At 40.9% G+C, this 27,970-nt stretch overlaps 1 protein-coding gene across 1 annotated transcript; it reads right to left on the reverse strand.

Annotated features, from left to right (window-relative positions):
- Window positions 1-1,893: 1,893 nt before the first annotated feature.
- On the reverse strand, window positions 1,894-27,966 carry LDLR (low density lipoprotein receptor). The gene is made up of 18 exons (XM_060763539.2): window positions 27,715-27,966; window positions 20,252-20,374; window positions 19,047-19,169; window positions 18,084-18,449; window positions 17,037-17,159; window positions 16,461-16,583; window positions 15,334-15,453; window positions 14,655-14,780; window positions 13,468-13,639; window positions 12,639-12,866; window positions 12,247-12,365; window positions 11,570-11,709; window positions 10,601-10,742; window positions 9,561-9,713; window positions 9,217-9,414; window positions 7,598-7,675; window positions 6,968-7,125; window positions 1,894-6,003 (listed from the first exon to the last, which is right to left on the reverse strand). The coding sequence occupies exons 1-18, from the start codon at window positions 27,788-27,790 to the stop codon at window positions 5,968-5,970; spliced, it is 2,604 nt and encodes an 867-aa protein (XP_060619522.2). The 5' UTR covers window positions 27,791-27,966; the 3' UTR covers window positions 1,894-5,967.
- Between the last annotated feature and the right edge of the window lie 4 nt (window positions 27,967-27,970).

Raw genomic sequence — 27,970 nt, forward strand, 5'->3', positions numbered from 1 at the left:
TCCTTTGCTGAACATAGCATTTGTTGGATTTTTTTGGTGGGTCTGTAGATAGTTTGTATGTTGTGTTTCCTCATCAGCTTCCCTATGTAGTTAGTGGTTCTCTTGATGTATGGCAAGAACACTTTTCCTCTGGGTGGATCTTTGTCTTGACTCTTGTGGCTTGTTCTTGGTCTTGCAGTTCTTCTGATGTCTGAGGTGGAATATCCATTGGCCTGTAGAGCCCAGTTTAGGTGGTTCAGTTCATCTTGGAGGAGGTGGGGTTCGCAGATTCTTTTTGCACGGTCTGCCAAGGCTTTAATGGTGCTTCGTTTTTGACTTGGCTGATGGTTGGAGTTCTTATGTAGATATCTATCTCTGTGTGTGGGTTTTCTGTAAACTTTGTGATCTAATTGTCTATCTGGTTTGTGGATGACTAGGACATCTAGAAAAGGCAGATTTCCTTCATTTTAATTTTTCATGGTGAATTGGATGTTTGGGTGGATGCTGTTAAAATTACAACAGCAAAACAACAGAGAAGAAACAATCAGGGACAGTTAATCACCTCTCAATAAAAGATTCCCTCAGGGACTAACAAGCCACACCAAAAAAACTGCCAGGCCATCAAATGCTAATCAAGGTGGTCAGTTGAAACATTCACACCTAGTTCCAGCAGACAAGAGTTCTTTGTCCCACTCTAGTCATTCCACAGATATATAAACCCAATTTTCCTACTTCCAACAGACCTCACTACCTCTGAGGATGCTTGCCATAGATGCAGGCGAAACGTCAGGAGAATGCCTCTAGAACATGGCTATATAGCCCGAAAAAACCTAGATGTCCTTCTAGATTTGATTTTAGAGTTTTTTTTAATACTGGTAGCCAGATTTTGTTCATTTTCATCGTTTCCTCCTTTCTGTTGAAATTGTCCACATGCTTGTGGATTTCAATGGCTTCTCTGTTTAGTCTGACCTGGTGGTTGTGAGAGTGGTCCAGCATTTCTGTGTTCTCAAATAATATGCTGTGTCCAGGTTGGTTCATCAGGTGCTCTGCTATGGCTGAAGCATGTGATGCTTCTTTGCCACCATTGCAGTCTTTCTCCAGTTTGTAAGAGCACAGCAAGCCCCAAAACTTCCACTTTTTTCCCTCCTGCAAAATAGTCCAAGTTTTACCCGAACTGTCCAATATTATATTATTTTTAAATAAAGCACTGCATTCATTCATATTAGCCACTTCTAAGTGACATATAACATATTTCACCTGTCATACTCAGCACTTCTTAATCTGTACCCATTACATTCGGCCCGGCCCTAGTTTTATTGTGTCATGGTGTATTGTTTTTATTGTTTACTGTTATTGCTTAACGTTTTGATTTGCTTTATAATGTTATGTGTATTGTTATGCCTTGGCCTTTGTAAGCCGCATCGAATCCTTCGGGAGATGTTAGCGGGGTACAAATAAAGTTAATAATAATAATAATAATATTTTCAAAGTAACACCGTCTTTCTCATAGGTTCTTTTATAATTCACTTTCCACACATCCAAGAGGTGAAATTGGCACAATGACATTTAGATGCCAGACATTAATGTTTTATCATTCTTTGGTTACATAAAAAGGTAATATTTTGGGGCATCTGCCATGCTTCATCTCATGCAAAATTGGAAGGACCAGCCTTCGCAAACTGGGTTCATAGTCAATGACTTAGGCCGGCTCTTAAACCTCCAATTTCAGTAGCTACCTGAGTATCTTGAGTTGCTTGAAATCCTTCATACTAGCCTTCAACTCAAGAGTTTCTCTCAAATTACTTCTAGTTAGAAAGTAATTCCATCCTCCTCCCACAGCCTGTCACCTTCCTAATGAGTCATAATATTAAAAAATATAGACGCATGAATCACAGACACAACTGACAAAACCAGTTTCAGTGTATTTCAAGATTTATTGAACTTCGGCATATTCTGGATAACTTTCCCATTTTAAAAAAACAGAGCACACTTTTTAAAAAATGTAGAGCTCTGTAGCTGCAAAGAGGACTCTCATTCATTCAGCACTTGCATAAAGCCCAAAGAGATGCACAAAACCAGGTATTTCTGGCCCGACTTCACCCATTTGGTACCCATCATGTTTGGACTGTAACTTCAATCAGCCCCAACCAGACAGCCACTGACAGACAATCATTATGAGCATTGTCGCCCAAGAAATTGTAAAAAATTGCTTAAGGCTGATCATTCTTTCAAGAGACTTGTAACATGTTTGCTTTCACAACTGGAAACTGGTGAGGAGAAAATTGTGCCTTCTCAGCTTCTTGCCAGAAATAGATTACCTTGACTGTTTTGAGCTTTGGATTTGCCTCATCCAGAGAGGAGAAAGTGTCAGTTACAAGGATTCGGCACTGAGGGAGAGACAGCGCTATCACCCACCAATTTCTAAGTCATCTTTCAAGGACCTTATTCACACCACTGCAAATAAGTAGGTGCCCACTCCCCTTCTCCCTTCCATTCTTACCAGACAATCCTGCACCAGTTCCTGATTGCAGCATGGAAGATTTACTAACATTTTAGCATCAACACCATGAATTCTGGATCACCCTATCACACCACCACAGCTTTGCTCAGGAATTCCATGCAGATACAATTCTCCTAAGACTCATCCAAGAGAGAAAGGCACCAAGGAGCCTGAAGAACCAAACAGACCATGAGATAAGTTAAAGTAATCCATTGGTTCCCTACAGAGAGAACAAAAATGGCAACAGCAGCAGCATTTTCACCAAATGCCACCTTTTGGGTTCCAAGTTAGCACCATTAATACTTGTGTATAAAAGGTATTTTCTTCTACAGAATTTACAGCACAGATAAAACAGGATGACAGAACAGAGCTTAACGGATGATATGTAGGCCTAAAACTGTTGTTTTGACCCACTCACTCGGCAAAGGTGTTGGCACAGGTCTTGCCACTCCTGCGATGCCAAATACAGGAGAGGCACTAAGACTTCCTAAGGGTCTTTGCCTGGCTCTGAATGAGCCAGGCAAAGACTAAAAGTATCTTGCCAGTTGTTGTAGGTTTTTTTCGGGCTGTATGGCCATGGTCTAGACCAGGCATAGGCAAACTTGGGCCCTCCAGGTGTTTTGGACTTCAACTCCCACAATTCCTACCGGCTGTTAGGAATTGTGGGAGTTGAAGTCCAAAACACCTGGAGGGCCCAAGTTTGCCCATGCCTGGTCTAGACCATGGCCATACAGCCCGAAAAAACCTACAACAACCCAGTGATTCCGGCCATGAAAGCCTTCAACAATATCTTGCCAGTTCTTTCTTCTTCATGCTGCAAGTCAATTGGCTACCCTTCCCTTCAGAAAGCCCCTCTCGGTTAAGTTTTACTCTAATAAAAAAACTCACTTTAAGGCCCTTGATTTAGTACAATGCCATTATTAAGAAAAGCAAGAGAACGAATCTGTTGTCAAGGTAGGGCAAATCAGGACATTCAAATGCTGTTTAGGCCACTAACACAATCATACTCAGGATACTGCAAACCAGTGTTTGTGCTTCTGAATTTGGACGGCTACATGCAAGTCCGCTTAAGTGATACAAACATGAGTGTAAGCATTTCAGAATATGCAACAGCAACAGAATCAAAGACAGTAAATGGTTTCAGATCATCTCCAGCCGCTGCCATTTCCTGCTGAATTGCTAGGAGCATGCTGGGAGGCAGCCAGTTAAAGATCCTGTGAAAGACTAAATGCATAGGAAATATGCCCCCACCAAACTAACAATGTGAATACATCTTACAAAAAGACAAAGCTAATCGTTCTTTTGGTTTCAGCTAACCCCACACTTTAGGGCATCACTGTTAAGAGCACCAGCAGGAGCAGCAAGTAAGTATGATTTATTAATCAAAGCATCAATGTAGGACAAGAGATCTTAACAGTTTGATGTAACAGTGTATAAAATATTCTCTTTTAAAAGTACACTTTCTCAAGTGCATGTCTTACATTATATTCACAGATTTGTTCCAGACTAGGGTTGCTCTTTATGTAATCACAGTTGATCTGCCCTCAGACGTACATACATACACACACACACTTATTTTATCCATCCATGTTTTGTTTGAAGCACAAAGAATGACAGAGGCATAATCAGAGGAAGAGATTGGTTGAGAGAGCCAAATTAGCAACGGTCAGAATATAAACTTAAATAAATAACTCATATATTTTATGCACATATGTACAAATAGACAAGGCAACTTTTGTGCAAAGGAAATATAGATATCTCAACATTGTACATATACATTATTTACACACTTGATAATTACAAGAAAGAGGTCGGAATCTTTCACAGCTTCAAATAAAAACATTTTGACTGATTCTGCTTGGTATACTATGTAGTGCTTTGCGCCATGAACGTTAGGGAATTTGGCTCTGCTAGGCCAACAATATAACGTTGCCAATTATTCATTCAAGAATGCTGCCAACATTTGCTTGCTATTATAGCGGAAATGGGTGAATAAATGAAATGTAGTCCTCTTTTGGAGAGGACTGAACTACACCACTATCCCTGAATTTGCACAGATTCTACTTTGTGTATATATCAGTTTACAGCATTTTTTTTTGAATTGCTAAGTGGTCAGGGCATTTATTGTCACAGAAATGTCAGTGAGTAGCAGAAGAACACACCAGCTCCGATTCAACCTGCTTTAGAAAACTGGCCACCCAACACTTTCACCCACGAAAGCTGCCGGAGTGACACATACAAAATATATTCATTCCTTTCTAAAGTGCAGAATCAGAGATGACAGTGAAAGGTGGAAGAGGGGAGAGTCCACTCTTCATTTCCCCCACCTCCCTCCTCACAGCCACATATAAAAAACCCTTCCGTTCATAAATCAAGAGGTAAGTGAGTGTATTCCAAGCAAAGCAAAGTTGAAGACAAGAGAAAGCTGTGAAAGATTCGGATACCAAGAGGAGCAGCGTAAGGCAACTGCAAAACCTGTGGTCAAGTTAGAACACGCAGGAGGAATGGCTTCAGTTTCCTGGTTTCTTGGCCAGCACAATCGACTTGTCCCATGTCCACACAGAGGGCCTGCACCAAGTCAATGCAGAGCTCTTCCCCTTTGCCCTTCCCCTACAGTCAGCTTATTTGTCTCATTGGTTTGTGTTGGATGGTTTCCACTTATCCTCCTGGCACGCAGGGGCCAGAGAGACCCAGAAAAGGGTCAAGTGCAAATACCGTTATATAAGACCATAAGGCTACACAGATCATGAACAGGACCAAAGAAAAACTAAACAAAAGTGCAAGATGGGCTGACAGGGAAAGATAGAAGAGGAACTGGAAGCCCTGGATCCAAACAGAACATACAGGGCCTTGAGCTTTGTGTTTTGTTTTGCATTTTCTTTGGAACCAGAGAGAACAAAGTCACACATTTCTTGTGGTCTGCACATGGACGGCTGAGCTCCACTTCCCAGCTCCCGAGGCTCACAGACAAGGCAGGCTTGGCTTCCGGCCTCATCTTCATTCCCTGCTGGCCTCCAGCCTGCCTTTCGAAGTCGAGCAGCAGGGCACAAAGGCCAGCCCCTGAGAAGACCCTGAGACACCAAGCAGTGCGTACAGAGAAGAGCCTTCTCTTCTTTTGTCAAATCCTTACTCTCCTTCATGGCTGAGAAAACAGTGGCCCTGCCCAGAGCAAGGAGAACCAGACACTGCAGTGCATCTTGGCAGCACTGGATGCAAGAAGAAGAAGAAAAAAATAAATATACAAAAAAAGTAAAAACCCAACAAAACTGCCAAGCTTCATTTGCAATGTCCTCCATAGACAGCAGTTGACCAACGCCCTTTCTTAAAAGACAACAAATAATAATAGAGATAGTGGGCAAAAAGGTCCACCAAGTCACTCAGGAAGTGGTGTTGGACGGCTGAGAGAACTGGAGGCTGGGCACACAGGTTCTCCTCCTGAAAATAAGCAGCAAATTCTGGAGAGAGGCACTTCAGGGGTTGAAACAGGTTCATGCCGCATCGTCCTCCAGGCTGACCATCTGTCTCTGTGTGGGAAAAAGATTAAGCATTTTCTTAGTGGAACATTGGTGTGCTGTAGTAGAAGTTTTTGAGTTCAAATTCTCCTTCAGTAGAGCTTGGTTTAAAATAGATTACCATGGAGTCAAACAGAATATCACAGAAGGCAAAGAAAACTAAGGACCTCGTCACACGGCTGTTGTGCCAGCAAAAGGGAAGGCGCATGGGGCAACTTGTGGTGCCCCGTGTGCCCTCCCTCCTCCTCTCATCACAAGGAGGGGATGGGAAAGGGTGCTTTGGCACTCTTTTCCTTCCTCCATCAGATGACAGAGAGGGCAGCAACATGCACCACCCCACTGCCCTTTCTGCAGTCACACAGGGAAATGGAAGAAATTGGACCTTTTAGCACATATCCCCAACTTTGGGAGGAAAGTGGGCAGGACCTACCATGTGTCATGTGATCGCGCACAGCAGGCCCTGTCCTTGCAAAGTGACAAAATAGGGCAAAAATGCCCCATGTGAAGAGGTGGCAAGGCTGAATCTATACTGCCATATAATGTGGTTTCAGAATGAAGAGTATCTGCATTGAACTGAATTATATGGCAGAGTAGAATCATATAATCCAGTTCAATGTAGCTAATCTGTATTCTGAAACTGCATTATATAACTGTGTAGATGGAGCCTAATTTTTATGAGTTGTAACAAGCTCCATTTTGAATTAACTTCATTTCCTATGTTGCTTCCCATCGCTCACTTAGTTTAGGAAAAGAAACTTAATCAAAGGGAAATCATGGTGTAGGAGTAAATTATTATGGTTGTCAAGATCATTTTGAACTAGTATAAAAAGGAAGTCGCAGGAGGTGTGCTTGATCACAAATATTCACAGTGCTTGGCTTTTTGGTAAAATGAGAAGAAAAAACCCAAACTCTTTTTGCGGTACCCACAACCCACACTGAGACACCAGAATTTCCACAGTTTTAAATGTTTTCTTACCGATGGGTATGTGTACCCTTCCTGACTCCGACAAATGTGAATCTCATCCTCTGTTGTTTTCTGATAGACGGGGTTGTCAAAGTTGATACTGTTGGTATTCTTGAGCCGCCAATTCTTCCAAACAAGATAAGCCCCAAAAGAGACTAGACAAATCAGGACTGGGGAAAAAAAACCCAGGAGATTTGTTGTTGTAACTGAAATACTGTAACAGCTCAGTCTATGGTCTATGACCATAATGAAAATTTGTTGGTTTGTCTGTAATAGCTCAAGATAACATTGACTATGCTATACAATTTAGGAAACTAAAAAATAAAACACACTATAGATATTGGGTCTATACTAGTAAAGAGGTTCAACTCAAGACCACACCTTCAGCACAAACACTGATTTCGGTTAGCACAGTGGTTCTCAACCTGTGGGCTGCAACCCAGTAATGGGCCGTGAGAACAAAAATCCGATCTACGAATCTCCTTCCTCTTTATTTATTTTATTTCCGCTCCTTTCTGCAGAGCTGACCAGCCCCATCCCTTTTGGTACTAATGTTGGAGAGTGGTCCCCAGTCAAAAAAAGGTTGGGAACAAATGGGTTAGCAGAACCAACGTATCATAGAATACAAAGAGGGGGACTTACCTAATGGCAGGACAATAGAAAGCGCTGGTGGGCCCCTCTGTTTGGCCCCATCTATTTCTGCAGCAATCCCATTTCGAGCTGAGTAGAAAGAACACACAAAATGACACTCTCTCCAAAAATGTTGATATGCAAGAGGAGGTGGAGCAGATTTTGAAAAGGCTACTTTTCAAATTTAGTCTTAAACACATATTAATACTCTTCTATACCAACCCTCTTCATGTTATTGGATTAGACCAGGGGTCCTCAAACTAAGACCCGGGGGCCGAATACAGCCTTCCAAGGTCATTTACCCGGCCCTCACTCAGGGTCAACCTAAGCCTGAAACGACTTGAAAGCACACAACAACAACAACAACAACAACAACAATTCTATCTCATCAGCCAAAAGCAGGCCCACACTTCCCATTGAAATACTAATAAGTTTAAATTTGTTAAAATTGTTCTTCATTTTAATATTGTATTGTTTTTTAAAAAATATGTGCAGTGCGCATAGGAATTCATTTTTTTTCCAAATTATAATCCAGCCCTCCAACAGTTTGAGGGACTGTGACCTGGCCCTCTGTTTAAAAAGTTTGAGGACCCCTGGATTAGACCAATGGTGTCAAACTTGTGCCCACCTCCAGGTGTCTTTTGAGAGTTGTAATCTGAATCATCTGGAGAGCCACAAGTTTGACACTTCTTGATCAGACAAAAGCTGAAATGTCATAAGACAATTTGTCACTATTTGTTACAAAAGCCCAAAATCTTGCCTATGACAAAATGCATATAAAGTTTTCAGGAACATTGTGATGGAGAATCATAAGATAGTGCTAAGTTGAGGTGTTTTCACAATGCTGTTTTCTTACTTTCTTGAAAAAGATATTTTTGGACTGCAGCTTTCAGGAAATTTCCCAGTTGGACTGGTCTGCATGTTGTAATCCAAAAATGAAAGTTAACCAGACAAATGGCAACCTTCACACTGAAAACACCTCCCTTTTGTTGTTTTTGCTGGTGCTGCCTTCAAGTTGTTTCCAAGCAAACATATCACAGGGTTTGCTTGGCAGGATTCAGCCCGAGTGGAGCTGCCTTTCCTCTAAAGCTAAGAGAATGGGACTTGCCTAAGTTCATCCAGTAGGCTTCTATGGCTGAGCAGGGAATTGGACCATTAATAATAATAATAATAATAATAATAATAATTCTTTATTTATACCCCGCTAACATCTCCCGAAGGACTTGGTGCGGCTTACAAGAGGCCGAGGACCAACACATCAATAAAACAACAGCATAACAAATACAACAATAAATAAACTCATAAAACAAGCAATAAACATTAAAACAGTAGCAATAAACATTAGACAATAACACCAAGACACATTTAAAACTAACTATTCTCCAGAGTCACAGTCCCCAACTCTCAAACCGTTACACCCATTGGTTTTCTTAGCAACACCCAAATCACAGGAAGTAGTTCAACATTATTTCCTTCCACAAACGTTAACAGGCAAAAGGAACTAGTAAGTAAAATAACAAATCACTTCAAATTTCTGCTACTGGTATAATCCACCAAATAAAGTTTCCAAAAAGGTCTTGCAGGACTGGCACAAGTGTCATCCTAAGAGCAACTGAAATATTCTTCCTTACCTTTCTGAGAAAGAGTGACCATTTCTTGGGTGGTATGTTCAGAGATGCTAGGAACAGATGCATTTCTCATCCTTGGAGTATTAGGTGTAATCCTTGTTGTGGTGGGTGGCCGAGTTGTGACATTGACAAGAGCTGGGATATCAGGAACAGGAGCTGGGGCAGTGGGGACAGGAGCTGTGGTACTGGGAACAACAGGATCTGTGTAATGGACAAAACAATGTATCAGTAACTCAGTCAAGGTGAGCATTTATCCTGCCTTTACAAAGACAGGTGATAGGCACACATCCTCTCACATAATATGGCTCCCCCGGTCCCTGCTGGTGCTTTCCATTTTGCCTCATTACCTGTTGTGCAGCTCCTCATGTCTTTAGCTAGGTACATGCCATCAGGACAGGCACAGGTATACTTGGCAGAGTGGAGAGTGATTTGTGGGGCAGGAAGGCATAGGTACTGACAACCTCCATTGGTGACGCCACTCCTTTCACACCAGTTCACACCTGTAAAGAAAGGGAGGGGGAGAACAATTTTTTTTTAAAAAGAGATTTTGAAAATTAAATACTAATCTATATCTATTCAATATATATTCACTATACAATCTATATATTCCTCCATATACTATAGAATAAAAGTGAAAATGTTTGTATGTTTCTATCTGTCTGTTAATCAATGTTTATAAGCATGTATTTCTCAAGATGGCTCCCACATCCAGAGATCACTGTGACTCCTATCAATGATAGCTTTAGACCAAACTTCACACACAGAACCCTCATGACTAGAAAAAAAAATCCTGGAGGAATTTGGGAGTCATAGTTCACCCACAAAGTGCATTGTGATTCCCACCGACGTTGGATCTGGACCAAACTTGGCACACATACCAAGCATGACCAGCTTTAACAACTGGTGCAGGTTGGGAGCAATTATAGATAATGATGGGAATTGTAGTTTACCCATATTCTTATGCATTTTCTAATGGAACTATTCATAAAATCCAAAACAAAAAATATTATTTCTAATAAATAGCATTACAAAATACCTAACCTGAGCATTGCTGGGAGCCTAAGCTGGTCATTTATACAATGCTCAGCTGGGTTGTTGTAGGTTTTTTCGGGCTATATGGCCATGTTCTAGAGGCATTCTCTCCTGACGTATCGCCTGCATCTATGGCAAGCATTCTCAGAGGTAGTGAGGTCAGCTATTGCTCAGCTATTTCTAACATTTGCTACTTCTTGTACATTTTTTTACAAAACAAAATACAAGGCACAACATTAGGCCCACAACCTAAAACGCAATGCACAAAAAGGGAAAGACATAAAGGAGGGAAAATGGAAACATGCCTATATATGTAGCTATGAGCAAGCTTAAAGACAAGCAAAATAATAGATACCTTTTGGTTGCCGCACAGAGTGGAAAAGAGCCAAATCCTCTGGTGAAAACAGGTCCTGTGCCACCTTGGTGATATCTGAGCCTGTCAAGCGGTTGGCGCTGAAAATAGCTTCATTGATGACATCAGTCCAGAACACTTTATCCTGAGTGACAATTCAATATTTGAGAGAGAGGAATCAGAATGCGACTTATCACTGGAGTCACTCCAAATGTACTTATAACAGCACATTACTCTGAACAGAGCAAAATGGCCAGCAACCAATACGAACCATACTGTACTATTCTAAGTTGGCCCAGGAGCTAAGCATAAAGGTAAAACAACAGAGCACAGCTTTTCAATTTTTGTGTCATAACATGTTAAATGTGTCGGCTACAGTGTGTAGCTGTGTCATGCAAAGAGAAATGACAAAAATATTGGAAATATATGTTATTTTACAAATAATTTTTAAAAATATTTTTTAAAAGACATATTGTGTCCCCATATATTTTGTTATCATATATGTGTGTGTCTCATAAGGGGTTAGTTTAACCTTGCATTTGCAAGTAAAACTGAATTACTGTATTGAAAAATGATGCATGTCTACAAAGTGTGTCTCCAACAAAGAAATTCTTGGAAAGCTCTGTAATAGAATCCCCCTGGTCACTGATACATGTATAGAAATTATAAACTATAGCATGCACACACATACCAAGCAATGTAACATGGTATTTTAAAAAATTAAACATTTTCATAACAAATTGCACTATTTTAAAGATTCAATGTGCCTGCTTCCATCTCCCAGTTGTACAGAGAGAATGAATATTCTGAGGAAAGGGAGTAGTGATCACAAAACAATTGTTTTCATGGTGGGAGGGGCAGTTTTTTTAGAAGGAACCAGTGGAAAGAAGAGAAGAACTCATTCAGTCTCTTGAATGTGCTATTTCCTGACTACAGACATTCCCCAGTGCGTTTTGGCGTATCATGCCTCACCTCAAAGACTGTGATGGCAAAAGGGTGAGCCAATTTCTCCTCATTCATAAGAATGGTCTTCCTGTTTCCCCCATCCACACCAATGCTGAACACAGAGTGGTATTTGGAGTCTACCCAGTAGAGACGCTGGTTGACCAAATCTAGAAGAGAAGACAAGTGTCAAAACAACACAGTAAATCTCAACTCTCTATTTATATCTGCAAAAACTAGCCAAACAATATGAGAGATGAAAATGGAGAGACGAACATTTTCTCAATTCATATTTCACAAACTTCTTGTTGTTTTGCTCTAGGGGGTAACTTTCAAATTGAGCCATAAATTCACCAATTTCTAATCTGGATTCTCCATATCAATCCCTATTTTACATTAAACACAATTGTCAAACTTCTTCAGGATAAAGCGGGTTTCCAAGAAACTGTGTTCAATTGCATGCATTTCAAATCATATCTCCCACTCACCCTAGCAGCTCCCAAGAGCTAGGCTGACACATTCCCCAAAAACCTTTCTTTGATTATTATAAGTAGATTTAGTTAACAATCAATATGTAATGAGTGGTATAATGAGAGAAGTCTGGGCTGCAGTGGGAACTGATACAAGAATGCAATATTGCCCCCAGATCAATTGAAGCTGTCCACCTGCGCTGACTTATTCTTACTGAGAGATTTTCCAGAACTTACCAAGTGTTATTCCATTAGGCCACTGAATGCCTTCTGTCACCAAAGGAAAGTTGTCCACTCCATTCAAACCACTTTTGGCAATTTTAGCAGATATGCCCCAGTCAGTCCAGTACATGAATCTAACCACAGAACAAGGGAAGGGAGAGACAAAGAAATGCAAAGAGAAGTCAGTTTAAGCCAGTCAACCCTGTGCTCCTTCCTTCAAACATAGCTTCCCCCAAAATAAGGTATCATTTCTCCTTGAACTAGCAGGAGTTCTTCAGCTTCCCTTCCTATTTCCTTTCCCACCTCTCCCCCACCCATTTATCCATCTGCCGGTAGACTCCACAGAGGATGTTATAATTAAACAACACATGATTATGACATCCACTGTACTTCCAGTGCTCACGTACCCACGAACTGGATCCACCACAATGGCCCGTGGCTTGGCACCAAGTTCCTTGATCAGCATCTTCCTCTTTGAGCCGTCACTGTTGGCCACAGAGATACTGCCCAGTCCTGAGTCAGTCCAGTAAATGTTGCCGTGTATCCAATCAACTGCTAGGCCATCTGGGAATCGGATGCCACTATCAATCACTGTAGTATGGTGGGAGTGGTTGTGAGCTGTATCTATTGGGGTGCTATGAGGGAAACAAAAAAAAGGACCACCCTTTAAATAAATAAAGTTATTCAGTGGCTGCAAGTCTGGTTGGTTAATATCAGTCATTTATCACTCATTTCTAGTTTTGCAATGAACAAAAAGACATAACCAAGCAGAAGTGAGTTTATGAACAGAGGCTTGATCTATACTGCCATATAATGCAGTTTCAGATTGCAGATTAAGTGCATTGAACTGGATTATATGGCAGTGTAGATTCATATAATCCAGTTCAATGAGGTTAGTCTATATTATGAAACTGCACTATATTGCAGTGTAGATCCAGCCAGACATTATTAGCAACAGCAACTCCCTCATTGCTAGCCATTTCTGGTGCTCCCTAAAATAACTGAAATAAATGAAGTTCCACTGCACAGAATAGGTCGCTAATTTTCCAAATTGTACAGATAAATACAATTTATTCTCGCTGACTCTCAATTCAAAAACTTTGGGTCCCTTTTAGCTCATCTCTTCCTCTGCATGTAAAATACAGTCTTAGAGACAACAAGTTCTTACCTAGTTGCTAGCTGACTCATCTAACAACAAAGACAGCACACTTTCTCCAGAGCATACATTGTGTTTACCTAAATATTTTTTTCTGAGAGCTGTCAGACCAGTAGATTTTGTTGTTGGCAACTTCCATGTCCAAGGCCACTGCATTTTTGAGTTTGGGGATCAGACTTGTATACTCGCTGCGATCCAGAGTCATCTTCCTGACCTCATGGCGATTGGTAAAGAAAAGATATGCAATGGTACCTAGAAAAAGCAAGAAAAGGGAGACTGAGATCTCTTCAACATAACCCCTTCAATGCACAAGCAAGAGTTCAGATCAAAGTTTGAAAAACTGCAGTTAAAATCTAACAATTCCCTATCTTAAAAAAAGAAGTCCAAACTACAACTAACTTCAGTCCCCTGAGATGTAACCACAAGATTGAACTCAATACAATTAATCCACATAAAAATAAGTTATACAGCTTAGATAGAACACTCTCTAACTGCATACAACAAAGAGCAGGTCATTAATGCTTTCCCAGATACTTGAAATTAAAACCATGCACCACATAACTAACACGCTGCAAAGTAAAATTCATACAGTACAGGTTGAGCACCCCTTATCTGGAATTCCAAATCCAAAATACTCCAAAATCCAAAATTGTCCACAGAGGTGGTTGAAATAGTGCCAACTTTGCTTTTTGGTGATCCAATGTACACAACATTTCTCTCATGCACAATATTATTGTAAGCAACATACATAAAATTGCTTTCAGGCTACGCATATAAGGTTTAGTTTTCATGTTTAGATTTGAATTCCACATGCAAAATATCTCATTTGCATAACCAAATATGGGAATTGCAAAATAAAAAAATCCAAAACATTTTTGGTTCCAAGAATTTTGGAGATATACTAAACTAAAATTTAAAGGTAACAAAATGCCATCACCTGAAACCAAGAACTAGTGGTTCACAATGACTTAGAAAGCGACAAAAGGCACCACATATTCTTAGCAAAAGCTATTCTGTTAATAAAAAATGGAAGGGAACCAATATTTAAAATAAAGGGTATTTTATTACATAAAAGTACAAAGCCACTCAAATTTGTAAAATGCAGATTTTCATTCTGTAAAATATATTGCTATATCAATGAAAACATTTAAGATGTAACAGGTCTTTGTCAAGTCCATTTTCCTACTTGGAGAGCCACTGCCAAGAAGCCAAAGTGACTTGAAATGGCTGTATTTCTAGTGTAAGGCTAAAATCAACTCAGACTTACCGATGGCTTTGCACGTCTTTGTCACAGGGTCAATCTGGTAGCCTTCTTTACATTCACACTTATAGCTTCCTTCCAGGTTCACACAGCTTTGACTACAGGTATCAGGGTTGAGACACTCATTGATATCTATAAAGCCAAGAGAAAGTTACTAAACAACAAACCTCCGTGGAACCAGACTGACATGCAATTTGCTAGCTTAAGAACCTCCTGTAACACCACAAAGGAAGAGATAGTGGATGCACCTTATCTTTGGTTTGCTAGATCACACAACCAGATGTTTGTACAGTAACCGCTATGACTGATACACATCAATATGGTTGACCTTCTTCATGTGCACATATATAGTGAATGCATGTGACAAGAATGAGAACATTTTATATACATTAGCAGATGGCACTGAGGAAGCTAGAGATGAGACCTTCATATGAATTGAAGCATAAAAATAGCAATTCTCCTCAGGAAGGTAACTTAAGCAAACTTCCTGCAGCTATCATTACCATCACATCTACAACTCAGAGATGGTGGAAATATTAGTCCAATTGAGCAGCTCAAATCCAATTTTTTCCCATGTTTAAATCTTTGATTGCAGACCTATTAATTTCCAATAAAAGTTGAAACTATTTGCGGTGCATTAAGAGGAAGACATTTTGCAGAAAGAAATGAGAGTCCAACCACTTACCTTCACATTTTCTTTGGTCAATCAACTGGAAGCCTTCAGGACATAAGCACTCATATCCAATTTTGAGGTCATTACATATGTGGGAGCAACCACCCTTGTTGGCCAGACATTCATTGGTTCCTAGAAGAAAACAAAAATAATACATCATGGCACTTGGATACTGGTACTGAAAGAACCTTTCATTGGTTTTACAATTGGTTGTCTGTTTGGGATATCACGTTTATAGTTTACCTTTTAGTCTACTGTCATACAAATGGGCAATGTCCACTGATATAGACCAGGGAGTTTAGTCCTCAAAACAATTTCGATATTACCTCTTGAGCCTACTAGTGGGTGACTATCAAAAGAATTGTGCCTTTCTCAGTTGAGACACCTGCTCTGGGCAATATCCTTTCAGCTAAAACATGGCTGTTCACAAAGGGCTTCAAAGGAATGCATTGCATGTGTTTTGAATTTCCTTGGATATTTTTTATCAACCAAGAACCATCAATTTCTACAAGAAATTAACACTTATCACAGTGAAACTTCAATTAACTTAGATTTTAAAAATTAGTTGTATCTAATTATTTCCTTAGGGCAGTAGCTTACTTGTAGGTGACAGAAACACAAGACACAATCAGAAATCTTCTGCAAACCACTGTTTACTGAATGATATTTGGTAGCTTGATACACCACTTATTGTACCCAATATATATACAGGCATAGTACAATTATAATACTAGATTACACAATACTACAGTATGACCTCCATATCTACAGCATTGGTATCTGTGTTTTCACTAACATCAGAAAAGTATGTATTTCCCAGAAATTTTCTAGGTCCCCCAGCATGACTCTATGGTATCCTTCAACCTAGAAATGCTACAGAGGTGTTTTCTCAATACATTTTATGGTATGATTCTATATAGTATGCTTCTGATGGAAGTTGACCATAAACAAGGTCATGCTGGAGGACTTAGAAATGGTAGAAAGTGATTCTACAATATGTTTCCACCAAAAAGTGTGAATTTCAATAAGCTTCATTATTATCTGCACTTTTGCATTTCCATGGCAAGTACAGAAACACTACCTGCAGATAAGGAGGTCATGCTGCATGTTAAAGCTAAAACAAAATTAAAACTTCTTACGGCACTCCTTGAGGGGCTCGTCAGACCAATCCCTGCAGTCCTTCAGGCCATTGCAGACTTTGTCCATAGTGATACATTCTCCAGAGCCACATTTAAATATATTTGGTCCTGTACATGTTGTCACTACCAAAAATGTAAGATAGCATTGTTTTAGTTCATTGTAGCCTTTTGGGTTACATTTCCATACTGGAAAGGCTGTGATGAGGTTAGATACTATAGGCTATGACAGGGTAAGGAAAGGCAAGTATTTTGTCCACCAGCCAGATATTCAGCTATCTATCAATCTGTCTGTCCATAACCACCCTCAGCTCACAAGGGATCCCAGATAGTTCAGCAAGATTTAAGACAAACATTACATTTTTTAAAAACCCACTACCTGGCATAAAAGTTGGAAGCAATTGCACCTCCTTTGGGAGTGCCATGGATCTATCACAGTGTTTATCCTTTGAGGTCCACATACATGGGTGGGGTATAATAACCTCTCTGTCCCTCAGATCTTTGACTGCAACCCAATGAATTCCCACCCTCGCTTGCAGTTATCACCCCAGATCCATACGGTGAGAAAATCGCCCTCACCATTGATACAGCCAACTTCATCACTCATGTCTTTGCAGTCATTCTCCTTGTTGCACTGAAGGCTTCCGTGGATGCAAGTGCCATCATTACATTCAAACTGATCTGGTCTGCACGTGGCTTTTGCTAGAGGGAAAGCAAAGGGTTTTATGGACAAGACATCAGCAGAAAATTCACACCTTCAGTTGTTATGAAATCACAACAGGATAGTGTTGTTAACTGACCAAAAACTGCTCTAAAGCACTATATAAATCCAACATATTGTGGGAATTGGTACACAGTTTATGCACTCCCAGGCTGAACCATGCATCAGGAAGTTCCCAGTTCAAATTTCTTGAATGCCAAAGGTAATTTCTTCCAACCTCCCTACCTGAATATACTGAACCTACCTTACAAGGCTATTATTATTACCTGTCAAACAGCAACACTTACGTAAACCCCACTGGTGCAATAAGTCCGCTCCAGTTTGGACTCTCAGTAGTTCAAAGTCTCTCATGAAACCTGTCACAGCTCTCTTTTAACTTGTAGCCTTGGGACAATATCACATTTGTTGTCTGCATTTCCCAATTGCCTGGTTTGATCCTGCAGAATTCTGGGAAATGTAGTTTAGGGAAGCCAAAGATCTCTCTGGGTGAGAATTCCAAAGGCTCCACCCTAAACTACATTTCCCAGAATTCTGCAGAATCAAACAGGGAGATTGGGAAACATGGACCTGTACTTTAGAGCTGTGATGTAATATCATTTCTTAGCAATTACACAAGTAGGAATTGTGAAGCCTTTCAAATTATGCTGAACTGTAACCTCCCATCAGACCTAGCAGCAGAACCAATGCGGTTAATGCTGACAGTTGCAGCCCAATTGAATGTCAAGGCTGTAGAGCTTTCATCCTTCACTTGAAGCCTTTCACTCCATTCTTTAGCCCAACCCAGAAAAATGAGGTGAATAGTCCAACTCCTCTTTGATGAGGAACATTTAGGAAACATCTCTCAGGTATTCTCTCAAGGGGAATGAACACAAGCACCCCTTCAGTCCATACTTTTTGCAACTTACCACAGTTTGCCTCATCTGATCTGTCTTTGCAGTCAAAGCTACCATCGCACTGCCAACTCTGATGGATGCATTCGCCACTGCCACAGTGGAACTCCAATGGGGAGCAGGGGTTGGTCACTTGCTTCCCACAGAGCGCTGGTGATTCATCCGACCCATCCTTACAGTCTGCATCATTGTCGCAGGCCCAGAGTTTAGGGATGCACTCTGAGCTGTTGCAATGAAACATTTCGGGGTTACAGGTTGGGGGAGAGCAGTGTTCTTCATCACTCCCATCTTCACAGTCACGGTCTTCATCACAGACAAAGTCCAGAGTAATACAATTCCCATTTTTGCATTGAAATTCATTATCTGCACAGGTTTTAGGTGCTGCATGATAAAATGACAAAAATATCAGTCATATTTTGTCCCTGATGTGTGATATAACAGCAACACCGTGTGCATATACACACACAAACACAACATAGAACAAATCAGTGAACAAGTGGTTTTTACAAAATGACAAGCCATTATCCTAATATCTAAATTCATGCATTTAAATTTACATATGAACTTCGGCAAATACATCTTCCTGTACTCTAGAGTAGTTTCTTTTTTAATTGCTCAAAACTTAGGCTATCACACTTTTTCAGTTAATGAAAGCTCCAGGTTCTATTAAACAAGCCTGAAAATTACTGGAATTTCATACATTTCCATTTGTAAATGCTACTTGTAATCTTCTTGCCACCAATATCATAATTAATAGCTTAACACCATCTTTTGTGGTGAACCTTGCATTCCTGCACAACCAGGCACCCATTGGTTATCTGAAATTCCATGTTATTACATCGCTAGCCTTTAGACTCCAAATTTGGCTACAGGACCAGAATCTAAGGTTCTGTCCCAAGAGCACTCCTGACTCATCCATCCAAAGGTCAAAAAGGCACTATGATTGTCCATCGGCTTCAAAGACCAAGCCCCACTTACGGCAGTTTTCTTCATCAGAACCATTTTCACAATCAGTTTGAGAGTCACACCGCCAGCTCATATTGATGCAACGATTTATGCGGCCACCACAGCTGAACTGACCTGGATCACAGGTAACAGATTCTAAAACAAAGAAAATCCAGATTTTACTATATAAATATTATTATGGCATAGAATTCTAAATCACCTGGAAGGGACTGATGCCGAAAACAGAGGAAAGAGTGGTTTAAGTTTTGCTACCTCTTTTCTATGCCTGGATGGGGGATAAAATTGGTTAAAGGAGACATAGAGATAGTTGCTAGGACCTTTGACAGAAGTTTAATAATATAGCAAAATCTTGTGGTGTCTAAAAGATGACTACTATATTATAAATAAATCTGCTGCCTTTACCACCCAAACCCCAACAACTACTGTTTTAAACATTGCTACCCCTGGCCAGAAACAGGTCAAATAAATGTACAGTTGCCAATAGCATGCAGTCTACATCTTCTTTTGAAATCCCTTTGAACATTTGCAAAAATGGCATTTTGCCTGGCATTCACAATATTCTGTTGCATAGAATTCCAAGAGACTTAATGTGAGGCACACTGTTATTAATAGTCATTACATCCAATCCCAGCTGACATCAATGTAGTGTCCTCCCCATTTGTTTTCTAAAAATACGTTTCCTTGTATTGTGCAGTGGTCCCTTGGTATCTGCTGGGGTTCAGTTCCAGGACCCCTATGGATATTAAAATTCGCGGAAGCTCAAGTCCCCTTTTATTCAATTCAGTGCCCCTTACACAAACTTCAAAATCAAGGATTACTACCAGTAATTGAATTTTTTTAAAAAAAGCCATGGATGATTGAATTCATGGACACAGAATGTCAACTGTAGTCCAATAGTAAGTTAATGTGTTTTCTCTACACATGGAATTGAAATATAAACATAAGTTTCAACCCAGTAGCAAGTCTTACGTCCATTCTCGAAATAACCAACTGCTTGGTATCAAGGCATGCTCCCTCTCCTGTCTGTATCCCATGGACACAAGTAAGAAATAACAAGTTTGGAGCATGATTTATAAGACTATGCAAATAAAGCCTTAGAAACATCCATCTTGAAAGTGTTTGGAGAAACCTGGAGAATACACAGGCATGTGGATTCATGAGCATAGCTGCCTTCTGCAGGATGGTTTGGCAGACAGAGAAAATGATGGAGAACTTACTGCAGGTATCCAGAGACTCATCAGAACCATCTTGGCATTCAGCTTTGCCATCACAAACCCATTTGTAAGGGATGCAATCTCTATTCCCACACTGAAACTCGTTCCTTACACATAAACTCACAGCTGCAAAACAAAAGACAATATCATTAGACATTAGAAAGAGGGATGGATCTCTTAAAACAAACAACTCACTCGGCTACAACCAGAGCCTCTCAGGTGTGAATCAAGCATCTTTTATTTTACAAGACACTTAGTTGGAAGTCAATGCCTTCACTGTAGGAAAATCCAGCTCCTTCTCATTTACTTATATAACATATACACCTATTTTTATAATTAACTCTAAACTGGCAGCGTTGTCCAAATTTTAATAGGGATGAATACAGTCCCTAAAGACGGCTTTAACCAGCAAGGGGAAGCAGCTAGAAAGAAAGAGTTCTTTAAGTATCTGGCTTCCTAGGTTTAAGGGCTTTAAAAGTTCTTGAACTGTGCTTGCATACATGTGCTCACAAAAGGAAAGCAAAAACAGGCATTTCATAATCTGTTGAGACATGTTCTATGTGTTTAGTGGATCACGATAGTGTTCTTTGTGAACATGCAGCCATTTTGGCTCTGATAGGAAGTCACAGATAATCAAATGGCATCTTCTTCACAATGCAGTTAAAAGCTCTTCCTTCCTTGAGAGTTGGCCTTTCTTGTCAGCTCCACTCCTATCTTACCTTGTAAGGAATGGAAATCAGCTTTCTTACCAGGAAAGATACACAACAGATCTGGATTAGCATATTTTGATACCTGTGTTTAGACTATAAACTTGCCATTAATAAAGAAAACCTTTGGAATATGTGCCAAAGTTTTCTTCCTCACTACATAGTCAACTTTCTACCTGCAAAGCTAGATAAAAGGGAAACTCTGTAGCTGTGTTGTTAGGCTCCAATTTCCATCATCCTTCCCTGCTGAACATGCTGGCTAGGTCTAATGGAAAATGAAATCCATCAACACCTGGAAGGTTACATGTATCTCACTCTTGATTGTATTTAGAAAAAGAGATATCCCAAGAAAGACTGACATCTAAAAGACTTCAAATGATCTGATACATGTATCATTTGATCCAGCACATTCACCAAAGAAGGAAGAGAAATGACGTTAAGCCTGCAATGTTGTGTCCTCCAAAAAATTCTCAGAATAGCCATTATCCCCAGATAACCTGGTCAGGGATGTTGTTGTCAAAGACACCTAGGACAACATAACACTAGGAAAGGTTGACAGAAGTCTGTGCAAATTCAGGAGAGTTTTTGTAAAATGGCTCTGATCAGTAGAGTGCTGCTTTTGCCACAGAAGGGAGGTTATCTGTCAATGTCAACCATGCAGGCTATGGGGCGGAGCCCCCATCACGCCACCAGCCTCTCCCACACTCTGTGCTGCTATTCGCACAGACAGATAATCAAGCCGGGAATGGGAGGTCCCACAGCCTTTCACAGTATTTGCACAAGGCTCTGCTTAGCAAACTGCTATCCTTATCAGGCAATTTAACCATGGTGATATGAATCATACTACAGAAAAACAAACAAGGATATCCTCTCGACGAGCAGCACCATGCAACCAAGTAGGTTAGCACACCCTTCCTTATAATCTAGACTCCCCACACACTTTTACTGAAGACTTCGATCCATGAAAAGTTAAAAAAAATATTTCTCAGATCTGCCTCAACAACCTAGAACACCTATAATAAGATGCTTTCTTACTATTTTTTCCTTTTTAAAATTTATCCCACTGAATAAGATACAGCCTTTTAAAAGTTAGTGTATCCACAGCTGTTACTTTAAAAAGAAGGTAACTATACTAAGCTACAAAACTTTATAAGTCTTTTTTTAGTACAATGTGCTTACAGTCTCAGGATACATTGTAATTTTAAATCATCAAGTGTAATATAAATGATAACTTACAGTTTTTCAATTTGACACAACTGACATTAGCTATGAGATAGTATTAGACAGTACTAGAGGGAAGCCTTGCATATTTTTCTGGACAGTTCACCAATAGTGCTCACTACCAGTAGAGCAAGTTTTTAACCCATGTACTGGGTAATATGTGCCCTCCTCCTTTTCACATCCAAATAGAACCGGGAATAACATTCTTCCCATGCATGAAGAAATTTGTTCAGAAATAATGCTCATTTAAGACCAATGAGGGATATTTATTGGAGTATATGTAAGTGAAACCATGGATATCAAGTTCACAGATAAGGGAGGCAGATGGTCTACAGGCCAAACAAGCCTGCTTATGAAAATAATTAACACTTATTGGAGACTGAAAAAGCTCTGCTGAGTTTGAGAACTGAGTGGAGAAACCCACCTATAACTTGTGGGAAGCATATGGGATGTGCTTTAGAAAGAAGAAAGGGAAACTCAAACTATCACAACTCTTTATAAGACTAGGTACAAGAACTCATCCTTTGAAGGAGAACATAGTTTTAGAGGCAAATGGAATTAGACAAGGCAAAAAATGTCCAGAATGAAGGGCAAAATGTTTTCCTCATGTTAGGTTTGCATGAGAGGCACAGAGCTGCACTGATAAACCCAAAGGTTTATTCAATATTCAATATGCTTGAATGCAACTGATACAAATTCAGAGATAATGAAGAATGTAAAAGTTGGTCATCCTCAGACCCAAAATATCTGAGATGAAACCTGACAAAAGACTGTGAAGAAAATATCCTTTAATTTCTAGGCAAATTGGAACTCTCTGCCCCAGTGTGGTGAAGTCTCCTTCTTTGGAAGCTTTTAAACAGAGGCTGGATGGCCATCTGTCAGGGGTGATTTGAATGCAATATTCCTGCTTCTTGGCAGGGGGTTGGACTGGATGGCCCATGAGGACTCTTCCAACTCTTTGATTCTATGATTCTAATGTCTCATTTTTCCCTGCCCCATCCCACCTCGCCCTTTCTAGTATATCTGTTGGATAAAAAATGGAAGCTTTTCATTAGGCCCACAAATGCTGTTACATTTTAAAAAAACAAACAGAGTAAAATGTCTCATGAAAATTATGACTTTTTCTTCAGTTTCTAGGTGTGCATCTGCATGCACACTTATTTCAAAGGATCATGAGCTTTGAATTACGTTGAGAGTGACACTGAAGTTAATCAATTCAAGCTGCTCCTGTTCTTGCCTCACAGACCTGCTGAGAGAGTGAATGGGATTAAGACTGTGGGGTGTATGCTGAATTTCATCAGGCTGATTCTGGACCTAACTTTGTTTTTAGATGGGACCTTTCCTCAACTAAGCGTGGTTAGGACTGCAGCTTTAGAGAAATCGTTGGTAGTGCCAGAAACCTGTCCAATGTAAATTGGCATTCTGGTGAACAACTAATGGCTCAAACCTTAATGGAAATAACACTCAACAACTCACAACCCTCTTTCCAAAAGTGCACTTACTTTACAAATCACGAAACAGAAAGCAGAGGCAGAAATACACCACGAAAAACACAGAAAAGGAAATAGCAGCGTACTTCCCTATTAACAGAATGTAATGGTTTATACATACTGCACAATATAGGGGAAAGGATTATTTGGGGTGGCAGCTCAAATATTCTAATATTTTGAAGACAGCAACAAACAGACCACATCTGAACATCAACTACAATGGTCAAGAACCTCCTTCTGTAAACATGACTGAAGTTCACTGCAACACAACTGTTAAAGCAAATAGCTTTGGCACAGTAAGGTTTGTGTTACTGTCCTTCTGTACTTTGCTTCCAAAGGGCAGATACATTAGACAGGTACAAGTCCCACAATTATTAACAACTGCCTAACAGGAAATGCACCTTTCACTCAAAAACTCTCGTGTGCAACTTTCAAAAACTTTGCATAGATGCATTTTTTGCTAATATGTGCCTTCAAATCCCAACTCTGACTACAATTGAGTTTAGAAGAGAAAGTATGTCTGTGTTTTCAAGTTAATTATCAACTTCCGTAGGATTTTTTTGGCATGGAATACTCAAGATGTAATTTCCCCAGTATCTTTCTATGAATGTTTCAGCCAATAGCATTTGGTATCATTGGTGGTCTCTCATGGAAGGACTAATCGTGGTTGTCCCCGCTCAGCTTTCAAGTCAGAGAGGATCTGGTTCCTGCCATATTGACTAAACATATTAGCTTAATTTCAATGTGTTTGGAAAAGGCAGACCATTTTTCATTACCAACTTTTAATGTAAAAACATGTAAGATTTTGAAGCTGCTCTTTTTTGACAATTAAAAAGTAGCATTCCTTTTTTTTTCCACAAGAAAACACAATGAAACATGGCAAAAGTTCAAAAACACCATGCCCATCTGACAAGGGATTTCAAACTAGCAAAGGTGGTAAAAAAGGAGCAAAATAAGCTAGCAATCTTGAAAGAACCACAGAAAAAATGAGCAAAAAGCAAAATCTTTACACAAGCTAGGTTTGCACATGTTCAGTGGCAAGAAGCATATTCTGAAACAGATCTGAGGAGTGCTGCTGCTGCTTCTCTAGCCAATGTCCACGGACTATCAGATGGCCCGTTTTCTCCAGCAGCCAATGGGCAAGGAGAGCGTGGGGGACGGGTGAAGGAACAGGCAAGGCCAGAACAGTGGTTGGCTGGATTCAGTGCCGCCAGAGAGAAAAGGTGCCTCCTTCTCTTCCACGCCCGTCCAGCCCAACTTCCTTCAACCTGCAGCGGATGCATTCACTCTCCCACCCACAACAGATGCAACAAAACCCCACCCCATGTTAGGCATTCCACCGAAACATTAGAAAAATTCCTGATGGTAAGAGCTGCCTAAAAGTGGAATACGCTGCTGCCTGCGAGTGTGGAGGAATCTGCTTCTCTGGAGGTTTTCAAAGACAGGCTGTTGGAAGTGTTTGGACTGTGTGTTTGTAGGAAGGCACTGGGTGGGCGAATTTCTTCCAACCCTATTATTTCCAATTAAAACCAAAACAATGCTGGTCATTGGTGCTAACTCTATTCACCTGCTTGAGTCTGGCTACACATCTGCTAAAAATTACACTTACTGCTAAAAAGTTGCAAAACTCCTACTGGGAGGGAGGGCTTTCTTCTTTGCAAGTGGAATGAGGTGACAAAGCACAGTTTTAAGGAGAACTCACTCTGAGCAAAGCTAAGATGCTGCTCCCATGAATCTGAGCATCCAGGTATGAGTGACCACTTTAGAATTAATGCAATGTGACTCTGCTATAAATGCCACCACAATGCTAGGGGAGCCTGGGATTTGTAGTTTGCTGAGGTCACTACTTGAAAGAGAACACTGCAAACCTTATAAAGTGACAATTCCCATTGAACCGTGCTGTTAATGGGGTTTCAAGCTACAGTACATTCATTCCACAGTGTGGATGCACCCTCAGTCCCTTTTGAGAGCTCAGTCTAACCAGGGAGTGCTTCTGTCAAAAAGCTTTTCATGCTGTGGCCTGCAGGCCATTACCCTTCTTATTCACCCCTTTTAAAGAAAGGAGGGGTTGCAGGGAGTTAGGCAGAGCAAAGGGGCAAAAGGAGGGTATGAAGGCTGTGCACCTTCAGGACTTTGAAGAGAGGCTGAGTGGTGGTTCTGAAGGAGAAGGGAGAGGGAAGACTTATGTGTGGAAAGGGCGTGGAGCCTCCTCTGGCCTGCAGGAAAGGAAGGGTGGGGCTCCTCCTCCCCAAATCCTTCTTCTTCCTCAGCCCAGGCCAAGCATCGATCCTTTTTCCTGGGTTGTTGTAGGTTTTTCGGTCTATATGGCCATGTTCTAGAAGCAATCTCTCCTGACATTTCATCTGCATCTATGGCAAGCATTCTCAGAGGTTGTCACAACCTCTGAGGATGCTTGCCATAGATGAAGGCGAAACGTCAGGAAAGATTGCTTCTAGAACATGGCCATATATCCTGAAAAACCTGCAACAACCCAGAGGTTGTGACAACCTCTGAGGATGCTTGCCATAGATGAAGGCGAAACGTCAGGAGAGAATGCTTCTAGAACATGGCCATATAGCCCAAAAAACCTACAACAACCCAGTGATTGCAGCCATGAAAACCTTCGACAATACAATCCTTTTTTTTGCTCCAAAGTTTACAAGGCACCATTTATCTCCATTATGACAGGAAAAGTTCACACAGAGGAAGGAGTAGGAAGATGAAGGTCCCAATATTCACAGCATTCATTGGGACTTGACCTTTCCTTTAGGAGTTGGAGGATGGGTTTCTCCTCAGGTTGGGTGTGTTCTGGGTTGAGGTGCAAAAGGAGAAGCGCTGCCTCAGAACTATGCCAGTTCCATACCACTTTGACCGCTGTGGGTTGGTGCTGTGGAACCTTGGGTGTGCCTCAGGTCCCTTCCTTTCCTTACGTGGCTCAGGAGGGAAAGGAAAGGGCCTGAGGTTGTTAGGAATGGTGGGAGTTGAAGTCCAGAACACCTGGAGGGCCCCACTTGGCCCAGGCCTGGTCTACAGTGTGTTTAGGCAATCCCTCGTTGGATGAGTAGGATAGTCTTCCAGGATCAGTATTCTTGTGGATCCGTAGGTGACTGTGGAGCTCTATTCTTGACCTGCATCTTCTCCCAGCGAGGGCATTGGTTTCCAGGTGGAAAGATGCATCCTGACTCTCTCTCTCTCTCTCTCTTGGAGTAGTAAACCTGAATGCCTGGTCAATGTCCCAGGGTTATTTTCTTCATTTCCTCTGAAATCTGGTTTTTGCTGGTGGTCTCCCATCCAAGCACTAGCCAGGGTGAACCTTCTTAGCTTTCAAGAATAGATGGGATCGGATCCCTTACACCTAGTAATAGTAAAGGTAGTTCCCTGACATTAAGTCCAGTCATGTCTGACTCTGGGGTGTGGTGCTCATCTCCATTTCTAAGCCGAAGAGCCAGCGTTGTCCGTAGACACCTCCAAGGTCATGTGGCTGGCAATATCTAGTAATATAGATCCCTAATATCAAGATACAGAGCTTGCTTTTACCTGGGAAGGCTGGCTTTCCCCAAACCGGAGTGTGGTGGAGGCTCCTTCTTTGGAAGCTTTTAAGCAGAGGCTGGATGGCCATTTGTCAGGGGAGATTTGAATGCAATATTCCTGCTTCTTGGCAGGGGGTTGGACTGGACGGCCCATGAGGTCTCTTCCAACTCTTTGATTCTATGATACTACATTGAACCAAGGCATTTCAAAGTGGGGCCAAACTCTTCTCCAAGTTTGCACACAGAGAGCAAAGGCCTTCAAAGCTTTAGCCCTTGAGTTTCTCTCTCCACCCTTTTGACTCCTGAGGCTTCACCATTACTTTCTAATTATTAATAATAATAATAATAATAAAACTTTATTATATACCGCCCTATCTCCCCTAGGGGACTCAGAGTGGTTTCCACATATGCAAAACAATGCAAAAACATACAAATATAGGCACAAACTGTCAACACAACATAGACATTAGAACCAATTGAAAACCATTTAATGCCTTTCATTGGAAGCCACTCCTTACCGTTGCCAGAAACGTGGTCGAGGATGCTGAGGAGGAAGACCGCCAGGGCGACGTGGGTCGCTTCAAGTGGGCTCATGGTGGGCTTCACAGTCTTTTCAAAAACCCTTCTTTGGAGTCTTTTTCTCCCTCAGGTGAGTCTGCTGTGAGGAGTGGGCGCGTGCCGCTCTCTCTGCCTCTCTCGCGCGCTCTCTCTCTGACTGGCTGCTTTGCGCACGCGGCCGGCGCCAGGCTTCTTTTTCCTCGCGCTCCTCCTGCC

This window comes from Anolis sagrei, chromosome 2 (genome assembly GCF_037176765.1).
Source record: "Anolis sagrei isolate rAnoSag1 chromosome 2, rAnoSag1.mat, whole genome shotgun sequence".
Classification (NCBI taxonomy): domain Eukaryota; kingdom Metazoa; phylum Chordata; class Lepidosauria; order Squamata; family Dactyloidae; genus Anolis; species Anolis sagrei.

Excerpts from the sequence above, each read along its gene's own strand:
- LDLR (XM_060763539.2), bottom strand. The coding sequence starts at position 27,790 with ATGAGCCCACTTGAAGCGACCCACGTCGCCCTGGCGGTCTTCCTCCTC. Across the intron at positions 15,454-16,460 it reads CGAGCCCCTCAAGGAGTGCC|GAACCAATGAATGTCTGGCC; the intron begins GTAAGAAGTTTT and ends GTTTTCTTCTAG. Across the intron at positions 11,710-12,246 it reads GCCTAATGGAATAACACTTG|ATTTGGTCAACCAGCGTCTC; the intron begins GTAAGTTCTGGA and ends CTTCTCTTCTAG.